Below are 11,684 nucleotides of genomic sequence, written 5' to 3' on the forward strand. Positions count from 1 at the left end.
TTTCACCTTTAATCGCACAATGGCACAATAATACAGTACTCAGCAATTCCAGTAATTTCATACATGAAAAAAAAATCTGTGATTCTCATTAACAACACAATTCTGTGCATCCTCGGAAGTAAACTCCATAGAGTGTAATGGGGTTTACTCCTAGGCAAGTGTGTATAGGACTTCAGCCTAAATATAATAACACTGTTATGGGCATAAATATAGCTTGTACTCTTATAATTTAATTTCAAAATTATTAATCCATGTTGCGGGGCTTACTAACTGATGTGCTCGTGCATCACTCTTGACATGTGGGCCAAACTAGAGTCAACCAGTTACATTCTGTAAGCGGCAGCTGGTGAAAATGTTTCTTGAAATGCAAATAGTACCTTCTAGGAGCGGACCTTTCTCTGGACTGTGGCAGGAAGAGAACTTCTCCCTTTCCTGGCCACCTCATACATCTCTGAGGTTTGCATGCTTTTCCTTAGCGGCTATTTAAGCCACCAAAAAATGGTCCATGCCAACTGCATTTTCCACATAACTTCATCTCAAGCCATGGCTAGCTTAGCTGCAAGTCAAATAAACGTAAGGCTACAGTTATGGCGATAATCAGAAACAGCATGACTTGCAGTGTGTCCCATCTACTTCAGGGGTAGGGTACCAGAAGTGGCCAACCCTCCATGGGCCACTTTGGCAGTTGGGTGTCCTCATCCACATGTCAGTCACCTCACATATGATATTACGAGATTTAAAATTCAAGCTGCAGTTGCAAAGGAAGAATTGGGAGCGCACTTCACCTGCACTCCTGATTCTTCTTTTGCAAGTAACAAATTTTCCTGGGCCTGACAGCATATGATGCCAGGCATGGAAAAGTTGGTGCAAGTCATTCAAAATAGCCCGGAAAGCTAGCCACTGAAGCCTTGTGGACTTACTTACACCTGATGCAAGAAGTCTCTCTCTGCCCTGCACCATGGATCTAGTACGTCAGGGTTTCTTCCAGCTCTGTCTTGCAATTGCCTCTTCAATTGATACTTGCAGCTACAGCTACAGCTGTGGTGGTACAAGAAAGCCAGGTATATGCAACTTAATCCCAGGCTTCGTTGCTCCATTGTAAAATGCTAAGCACCTCACACTTCTGGGGGGCGGGGGTGGGATCTATACTTTTACTTACTTATATACTAGTAAGGTAAAGGTAAAGGGACCCCTGACCATTAGGTCCAGTCGTGGCCGACTCTGGGGTTGCAGCGCTCATCTCGCTATATTGGCCGAGGGAGCCGCCGTACAGCTTCCGGGTCATGTGGCCAGCATGACTAAGCCGCTTCTGGTGAACCAAAGCAGCACACGGAAACGCTGTTTACCTTCCCACTGGAGCGGTACCTATTTATCTACTTGCACTTTGACGTGCTTTCGAACTGCTAGGTTGGCAGGAGCAGGGACTGAGCAATGGGAGCTCACCCTGTCGCAGGGATTCGAACCGCCAACCTTCTGATCGGCAAGTCCTAGGCTCTGTGGTTTAACCCACAGCACCACCCGTGTCCCATATATACTAGTACTCTACAATAAATAATTCAGGTCTCTGCCCAAAAGCAGTTTTTAATCTGAAACTAAACAGAAAGAAGGGACAAGGGACAGTAGGTAATTGGGACCAGTTATATACAGATGTGGTTCACCCAATTTGTGATGCTAGGCTAGTGCTGAACTTGGGGAGATGCAGGTTCAAACCTCTCCTTACGGGGTGAGCCTGGCCAGTTGCTCGCTCTCTTTTACCCTAACCTCTGTCAACTGTCCTCAGGGTTTTTGTAAGAACTAAAAGGCGGCAGTGGGGGTGGGGAGAGACATATTTACCAGTCTGAGCTTTCTTAGATGGAAGGGTAGAATAAAAACACAAATAAATTAACCATGGATTTCCAATCTCCATTTGTATATTTTGAGAGCCTCTTCAGTTAAACAAAGTGAAAAAGCTAAACTGGCCCTAAGCAAATGGTATGTTCAGAGTTCATTAGAGACACCCTCGGATTAATGTTCAGAACATGATGAGATGAGCAGGAAAAATTGCTGTTCATACCAAATGCTGAAAATTGATCTGGGAGCAGTCAGAGCACTGCTTCACTGCACTGGTAACTTGTACCGTGCCTGGAGTTTTCCATGTGCTTTGGGTTAGTTTTTTTGTCATGGGTGTCAGCCTTTAGTCATATTGAGTCACTTACCTCCCACAAGAAGGGGAAGATATAAGGTTACCTTTATTTTGCCAGCAGTTGACTCAAGATGCAAGCAAAACAATTCCTGATTGATATTTTAATTTTTATTGTTGCATTTATGATTAGATGTCAGAGTCAGTATTATTTCGCTCTGGTTTTAACATTCTCAATTTAGTATGTCCTGCTTAGCTTGCTGGCTAGTGGAACAAATTATGAAACTTTGCCAATTCTAAGCCTGAATTGCTACGTAATTCAGATATTACACATTGACTTAAAAAACGGGTCTGAGCTGAAAGTTCAACTTTAGTAAATGTGTCTTCAGTAAACCGCAAAAACTGATGTATTGCAAATCTTATAAAGCCCTTTCTATGAATTTTGCAGTGCAGTTCTCCAGTCAAGTAATGCATAGAAAAACGTATATAAATGGGTAAAGTGTCCATAAAAATGTACCTATTTGTGAAATAACATACCAGAATGCAATATTTTAAGGGTACCTGCCTGGCAAAAATGTGACTATTGGGCAGAATTAGTACTATAATGCTGATAAATATTCATGTGGATTTTATTTCATATAAAAGAGCCACAATTTGTTAAAAACTGAAGATGTGGAAACGTGAAACAGAGAGAAACCAAAATTGGCATATTCACCCAACCCTACATGCAACAAATGTTGCATTAACCTAGCATACATTCATACATCCTCATCAAAATTAATGTGACTTGAAAATGGTAACTTTGGCTGGACATTTTTGTTGATAGCTGTTTTGGCACCAGACATTTTTGTTGATAGCATGTCAGTCCCAGAGCATACCAAGATAATTTGTGGTATACACACCCACACCCACATATATACATACATATACTCTTTAGCCTTGTAACAACCCTCCTAACACCTTTTAAAGACTCTAGTCTTTAACATAACCAGAACTCCAATCTTCTGTTTTCCATGCTAAGTCATTTCAGAGTTATTTTCAACAACAGCAAAATAATAGACAATAAGGCAAGAAGTTATTTTCTTCTTCTAAAATCATTTGCTTCACAATTTCCATAAAAATCCTGCACTAGAATATAAGCATAGGCAAACACTCCAGGGTGATTCAATTTTGTGAAAACTATGTGGGGAAAATGAGTGTGCCAGAAGTATTTTTTTGATAGGAAGTTAGTTTTGGATCTGAAATCTGCATTATAGAGATACTGATGTAGACGTCCCTTAGGACTTTGCTTGGTGTTTTTCATTCCATATTAATTGCCAGGGATTATGGTGATGTAAAATAAATACCCCTCCTAAATACTTAAAGGAGCAGAGTTAGAAGAGAGATACTGTCAGGGGCTCAGGAGCAGAGGTACAGGGGAGAGAGGAAATGGAGAGCGAAGGGGAAGAATCTGAGGGCAGCGTAGGGGAGTATGAAAGTGGCCCGAGAGATTCCATGAGATTCTCCAGCGAATCAGAAGATTCCCAGAGGGGGGTGCCGATGGCCAGGGCAAGGGGGGGTCCCAGGGGGGACACACCAGAAGCAAGGGGCCAGCGGGGACTCCCAAAGCAGCAGCGGGAGATCAGGACCAGCTCCTCCACCAGAGCGTAGTGGGGGGGAAGAGTCCCATGTATCAGGGCCAGCTTCTCCTCCAGCAGGGAGAGAAGATGAATCAGGGCTGGCCACGCCTCCATCGCAGAGTGAGGGAACGGAGGGGAAGTCAGGTTCCAGCTAGCCTCTCCGAAGGGGGAAGCAGTGACAGGAGCAGTGTAACGGTCAGGAGGAAGGTTGCCGGTTGGGTGCGCGCGCCAAGTTCAAATGTACAGGCGCGTGGCACAGCAGAAAACCCGGATTGGGAACCAGGTCCTAAAGCCCGCCGGAGGGAGGGGGAAGACTCAGGGGACTCAGCGTCAGAAGAGTCTAGAAAGGGCAAGACCCCAGCGGACAGGCGGACCCAGAGGAGGAAAGAGCAAAGGAAGAGGTGGAGCAAGGTTAGAGTCTTAAACTGGTGTCTGGGGGGAGGAGATTCAGACGGAGCTTCAACGGTCTAGAGTTTAAGACGTAGAGCTGCGCGCCACGGCTTTGAAATCGAAACTGCACTTCAATAAAGACTTTTATATATAACAACGGACTGGCGTTGGTCCTTTGTGAGCTGGGACCTCGGGCAGCTCTGACAGATACCATTTTAATAAGTTTCCTACTAACTATGTATGGCTTTGTGAAAAAGAATCTTCTCTGTATTTCCTCCTCTTGCTTAGGGCCACACAAGCTGGTGTTAGCAGGTGTTTAGCATTAGAAAGAGAGCCCAAGAAAACTCTTCCATATGATACACTTCCCCATCTTCTTGGCTTGACATCCCCTTTAGAGAGTGTACCGGTGTCCTGTGGTCTTTAAAAGAAATAGGGAAAAAAATTCTAATTGCCCAGGCATTGGGACTTGGGAAAGGACCTTTGACTCCTCCTTATGAGATGCAGTGATCCGGATTCCAAAATTAATGAGAAAAACATGTTCATGTAATCAGTTCTAAGTGCTTCATGTGACTTTGCATAGCTGATACAAAGTGTAGCCTAAGGCAGGTGTGGACAGATGCAAGTGGAGTTAAGGCTTTTAAAAAGTAAATTAAAACAAAAAAGTACCCGCCACTGCCGTAGGAAGTATCCCCCTCTGAATAATTTCTGCCACCTCCCAAAACCACTGGATTCCCCTCTCCCAAAAAGAACTGTCCTTAGCAACAATAAATGTGTCGCCTGTGAATGGGCACTCCGTGTTGAACTTCGAAATTCACCAGCTGAGGCCAGGTAAAATTGAGCTGATTGGGCTGGAAGAAGACTCTGAAAGTTTGCTCAAGGGCAGGTTACCTAGCAGAACCCATGTAAACACACCTTGGTATGAATTACACGTGTGAGCTAAAAATAGATATCAGAGTGGCTACAGATTGGAGTCAGCACAGAGCTCCAAAACTGGTCAGCTGTTCTGCACAAGGGGAGGAGACTGACAACAGCTTGCTAATGACTTGTATACCAATCTAAAGGCAATGTAGCCAGTGGACTGCAGTCAGTTTCTGTTTAGTGGAAGCTTCCCCCACCCTCCCCCAGTCCAATCACGTGTGTGTGTGTGTGTGTGTGTGTGTGTGTGTGTGTGTGTGTAGGATTGTGCTGAGAAGCACCATGAAAGCCACCCAACCTTATAAATGCATCATAGTTGCAGCAGTGTGAAATGGTGTGACTAGCAAGAGTTGGGCAGCTCCGTGACCCTACTAGACAAACACTCCAGGATTGATTGATTGATGACATTTGTGTACCACTTAATCATTAGAATTTCTAAGCGGTGTACCTAAATAGTAATAATTTTAAAAATCTGCTGGATTTGCTATTTGGATTAATGGATACTTCTATATGTATATATTTTTTAAAATGCATGCTACCCTTGGGGGGAAAGCTTCTACTAAACAAAAAATTACTGCAGTCCACTGGCCACTTTGCCTTTAGTGGACTTAAAGCGGTGTATAAAATTATGTATCGTATGAACAGAGAGGTTTTCTCCCCCTCTCATAGTACCTGAGATGCTGAATCCAGGAAGGTTCGGGGCACACAGAACTTTTTCAATTTTTAAACTATGGAATTTACTCCTACAAGACGTAGCGATGGCCATCATCTTGGATGACGTTCAGAGGGAGTTAGATATGTTCATGGATAAGGCTAACCATATCTGTGAGAAAGGCCAGAGGCACTATGCCTCCGAATACCAATTTCTGGGACCCATAGGTTGTCCTCCTTGTGGCCTTGCCAGAGACCTCTGGTTGGCCACTGTGAGAAGAAGATGCTGAAGTAGATTGGTGTGATCCAGCAGGACCCTGCTTCCATTGTTTATTATCAGTCATCTTGCTTGGAGCTTCAGTATTGCTCTTTGAGATTTGCATTGTAGAAATATCTGGGTCTGCAGGGGGGGCGGAATGGGCTGTCTTCAACAAAAGTACCGGTAACTAATACTTGTGTGCTAAAGTATAGTTGTACTGTAGATGTACCATTTGAAGGGGGGAAATCTGGATTCAAATCCATCCTTAGCCAGGAAGTTTGATGGGTTACTTCGACAGATCTATATCAGTCTAACTTACCTTACAGGGGTATTGCCAAAAGAATAGAGTGTACAGTCATACCTCGGCTTACAGATGCTTCAGGTTGTGTTTTTTCGGGTTGCGGACCGCTGAAACCCGGAAGTACCGGAACCGATTACTTCCGTGTTTTGGCGGTCATGCATGCACAGAAGCACTAAATCGCGCTTTGCGCGTGTGCAGAAGCACCAAATCACAACCCATGCGTGTGCAGACGCGCTGCTGCGGGTTGCAGACACTGCAGGTTGTGAACGTGCATCCCGCACGGATCACGTTCGCAACCCGAGCGTCCACTGTAATCCTATTTACGCCACCTTGAGGGTCGAATACGTATGTAATAAATAATTCTCTTTTCCTAGGATGCCATTTTATACTTGGATATTTTTCTTCTTCTAGGAAACGCTGGCTCTTCTACTTTGCTCCAGGGAACCGGAAATGGAGTACCAACCACTCACCCCCACCTGCTCCCGGGGTCCCCTTGTTCTTCTCCTGCCTTCCACCTTGCTCCCAACACTAGCCAGCTCTGCAGCCTCGCTCCAGCTGACTACACAGCTTGTGCCCGTTCCGGTCTAGCCCTTAACAGATACAGCACTTCCTTGGCTGAAACCTACAACAGGCTTACAAACCAATCCAGCGAGACCTTTGCAACCCCAAGGACTCCCTCCTATGTTGGTGTGTCGGGCAGTTCAACCGTGAACATGCCTGTGGCAGGCAGCGACGGCGATGCGTTTGGCTGCCCTCAGACAGGCTTATCGATGCAGATTTCAGGGATGTCCCCGCAGCTGCAGTATATCATGCCCTCGCCGTCAGGCAATGCCTTCGCTGCAAATCAAACCCACCAGAGTTCCTACAACACTTTCAGGCTGCACAGCCCCTGTGCTCTGTACGGATACAACTTCTCCACATCCCCCAAACTGGCTGCCAGTCCTGAGAAAATCGTTTCTTCCCAAGGAAGTTTCTTGGGGTCGTCGCCAAGTGGAACCATGACCGATCGGCAGATGTTGCCCCCTGTAGAAGGAGTGCACTTACTTAGCAGCGGGGGGCAGCAGAATTTCTTTGACTCTAGGAGCCTAGGAAGCTTAACGCTGTCATCATCTCAAGTATCTGCACATATGGTTTGATAAAGCCTTTTAAAAACAAAAGTACATTGGTTTCTACAATGTATTTCCTTTTCGGGATTATGCTAAGGTGATTAATGTGCCTAGTAAGGTGTTTATGCTTTAAAAAAAAAGTCATCAAGGGAAGTTTGACTTAATCTTTTGACTTGCCTATCGGCAGATATTTGAATATGTGCTCGTGTTCAGAGTTAAGCCGAGTTTGTTTGCAGAGCAGCCCATTTAGTTTCCTGGTAGCAATAGACTTCATTTTATAACACGTTTGGCCATATGCAACAAATTAAGAAGGGCTTCCTGCAGCACTCTTTCCCCCCACATCTTTCCCTCTTTAAAGAACAAAACAACACTCAGGTCTGATTTAGATGAAACAAAAAACACTTTTAAAATATATATAACTACCATTTTGTAACAGCTGTCCTTAAAGCGTTCTTACCACAACGTGCTGGTGCCACAATGCACGCATTACTTCTCTGTTGTAAGAGAGATAATCAACATATGTGGGCTTGCATTAGGCTTAGTTCAGAAGTCTGTCAAATCTTCTAAATAAAGGGACAGGATGATCTCCCTTCTCAATCTTTGTGGTGTGTATGGCTTTTCATTGGCACACCATTGCTTTGCGAACACCTAGGAGCACTATGAAGAGACAACAACCTAAATTAAGCATTGGAACAAGCAACACGGCCTATTTTTCTGTACAGAATGAATTTAAAGGAGGCTTGCTCCATGTGAAGAGAGTATAAAGATGATAGAGATTTTTATATTTTAAAATATTAAATATATGTTTGCAAATATAAAAGACAAGGCAGGACTTCTACATATTTCCATAAGCTTTCTATTTAAGAATGGTGTTAGGAACAGTAGCAGAATGGTGGAGAGGGAGGGTGGCACTTGCCTGAGCTGGTAGGTGGGTCACTGCTGCTTAAGAGGAAGGAGAGAAGCAGAGGGGCAATGGGCTAGGCAGGTTGGCACTCTGCAGTTTGTATCAGCAGGAACACCATATTGGCTCCACCAATGCATTTGCCCAGTGGCCTGCCTGCTGCTTTACCCCTCCCTCCTGGTAAGCAGCAATGATCTACCTGCTGGGGCGTCAAGTAAGCCTCGCTACTATTTCCCACTATCCACTCCAGGGTAGGGTGCTGTGGAAAATCACCCTTTCTGTTTCTGTAGTTCTACAAATCATTTGCTCACACACCTTTGTCACAGTATAGCTAAGGCTGCAATCCTATGTGGTACACCCTTTTCTACAAGGAAGCCCCACGGCACAGTGGTGCTTACCTCTGAGTAGACATGCACGATATCACACTGTGAACCTTACTGCTAGCTTGTTTTGAGTGTGTTCCCAAGAGCAGAAGAACATACTGCGTAGGTTTGGGTCATCTGAAGCCTCTTCTTTCCCTGCAGTGCCCTGCAGTGTGTTGACAGACTTCTGCCACATCTTGTGGTGACACTGGTAACTGGTGTAATGCAAGGAGCTTCAGTCAGAATGAGAAAATGGCCATGCTTCAGTAGATGTGCAGAAGCGGCAGTGTACATTTCTTATAACCTCTTCGAAACCCTACAAGTATGATGTTTCTAGTTTCGGGGTAAGAAACCTAAACTGTACACATTTTCTGCTTGCACCACCACGGGCAAAAGTTGTTCCCCTTCAATACACAAAACTTTAGCATTTCCCTGCCCCCATCCCAACAAACACTTGATTATAATTTTTTTCTCCTGATTGTTTTCTGAATATTTGTTTTGCCCGTAGACCTTAAAAGGAAGAAAAACATCAATGAGACACAATTAAAATAACTATACCGCTGTGCTATGTAGAATACTAGAACTGCAACTGCAGAATAAACTGTTTGTTATCCTTTTAGCAATCTTACATCTGCAGAGCAGTGAAACGAGAGTAGAAGTATTCAGGTCCAGAAATATTGTGTCTGGCTATTCCAATTGCAGGTAGGATTTGTTCAGACTTCAGCAACGGCTCTTGTCAGATAAGTTCTGAGAAGTTCTTGTATCCGTTATACCTGGTATTTTGAATTTGAATGCCCAATTTTAAACTTGAGCCACATTCTGGTATAAGAGGTTGGGATCCAAAAAGCCTTGTGAATGAAGAGGGAGTGTTTCCACAGGTGCATGGGGCTGGTGTCAAGAGTTTCCTTTCAGCAGCATGTTTTCACACCACTTTGGACCCTACTCTGGGGAGACCACAAGCTTCCAAGATTGGCTTTCTGAAGGCTGTGCGTGGCTATAGTGGAAAGGGCAGGAAATATGCACAGTGTTCTATGCACGGCTCTTTGGATCCTGGCCAATATTGTATGGTTCCTTAAACCCATAACATCAACCTTGCTTGTGAAGGTTTATGTTTCAAGCATTAGAAGTATACTCGGCTAACCTGCATAACTGTAAATCTTGAAGTATATTGTGTGAACACTCAACAAGCACAATGCCATAAAAGCACATTAGGTTTATAGTTCTGGACCCTCTTACTGTAGCAGCAAACCCTTGTTTCAGTAGGATTTCCTACTGAAGATGCAGGATCGTAGTTGTAAAAGTGTTGGCATGACAAAAATGGTTGTGCCAATAAGTGGAAGCAAATACGGCACCGCAGATGATGTTAAACATGTATCTGAATTGCAAAATTTGAATTTAGGATTCTGGATGAGATTCTCCTTGAGTTTGGATGTCTCATATCAGTGTCTCACACATTTCTAATCTAAGGTTGTCAGATATCCTGAACAATTGTTTTATTTGTTGCATGAATGCTGTTACAAAGGCAGTCAAGTTTCAAATAACAAAAATATATTAATTAAGATCCCTGCATTGCAGGGGCTTGGATTAGATGATCAGCTCTACAGTTCCATGATTCCAACACAGTTACAAGGAATCCTGCTATAATTGAAAACATTAATATTTAAGTTACACGAAATCTTAAATGGACATAATGCTATATTTAATTTTTTAATGCAAATGAATTATATGCTGCCACCTTAAAGGAAACTATGCTAAGAAGTGATGGGGCAAAATGGACCATGAAGGTCAAGGTCATGCTGTCTTGTAGCAAAAAAATGCAGCACAACTGAACCCCCTGGGTATGTATGCACAATTATAACAGTATCTGCTTTGTAATTTCTATTGGATTTCCATTATCCTGCCTTTTTTGCAACATTTCCCCCCCTCATATATTAATAAAGCCATGGTATTATAATTGTAACACCTTTTCTCTTAAAATGCAGTTGCTGCTGTACATAGTAAATGGTGTATGATTACAAAGTCCAGCTTTTCATGGAATATAATGAATGCCAAATATGCAGTATATCTGTAATTATATATAGCTGTATTTTGTTTTTTAAAGCCACAGAAATGATATTAAAGTGTGTACCTAAAAACACTTTTTATTAAATTTTGAAAATAAAAATCCTTTAAAACCAACAACAACCCTAAACCTACAGCCATCCTCTTCAGAAAAGTGTCATGCATTTTGACTGCGTGTTACATTTCTTCTTGAGGAACTCTCAGTGTGATATATCTTCCTGTCACTTTCCCCCTGCAGGGTGTTAACATTTTAATATGGTAAACGTAATACAGGAGTAGAACTGCCCGCCTCCTTAGCTATCTTTAACATAGTGTGAAACAAGAAAACTTTAAGCACCTGGTACAAGCTTACCTTCGGAGGTGGCAATCGGAACTCATAACAGGAATTCTGTACAAGGAAATCATGGTCTGACTCTACAGCCTTCTAGGCATGGGCAGTGGAAAATTCTGGTGTAAAGAGAAACCATGCAGCAAACCATGGGAGAGATTTTTTTTCATAATCCGGTCTCAATATGCTACTAAAATTAGGGTATAAATGCAACCAGCTGCAAGCTGCAGAGGGATGGGGGTTTGCAGTCACACAAGACATGAAAACCCTCATGTTGCTGTAGAATATGTAATGGCTGCATTATTAAAGGCCTTATCACAATCCATTTCCCTCAAAACACTTGTCTCAGGTGTAAAAGTTGAGGAAATAAGTACCACTTGGATGTCATTAGGCACACAGTCGGTAGGCTTGCAGAGCGAGAAATATATGTGGAGTTCTTTTACGTGCTTAAATTTAAACCTGTTGCTATCTGTCCCCTCTTGTCATTTGAAGGTGAAGGTTGTGATAAATGTTGAGCACATGAAGAGTCTAATGCAGGCAGCCAACCAGCGACGTTTTTATTTTGGAACACAGGAATGAACGGCTTGCCGAGCTGAACTAGCCCCTGACAGACCCTTGCTATTTTGCCACATGCCTGAACTCATTCCAAAAGATGTGACGATAGGATGAGAG

The 11,684-nt window shown here is 43.4% G+C and overlaps 1 protein-coding gene across 1 annotated transcript in view; it reads left to right on the plus strand.

Annotated features, from left to right (window-relative positions):
* The window catches only part of TBX18 (T-box transcription factor 18), a 36,128-nt gene extending 25,314 nt beyond the window's left edge, over nucleotides 1-10,814 (plus strand). The window contains exon 8 of the mRNA XM_079970471.1: nucleotides 6,666-10,814. Coding sequence (XP_079826597.1) covers nucleotides 6,666-7,390 — 725 coding nt within the window. The 3' untranslated portion in view covers nucleotides 7,391-10,814. The remainder of the gene's footprint in view (nucleotides 1-6,665) is intronic.
* The last annotated feature ends 870 nt before the right edge of the window (nucleotides 10,815-11,684 follow it).

Source organism: Podarcis cretensis (assembly GCF_951804945.1).
Source record: "Podarcis cretensis genome assembly, chromosome: 3".
NCBI classification, from domain to species: Eukaryota; Metazoa; Chordata; class Lepidosauria; order Squamata; family Lacertidae; genus Podarcis; species Podarcis cretensis.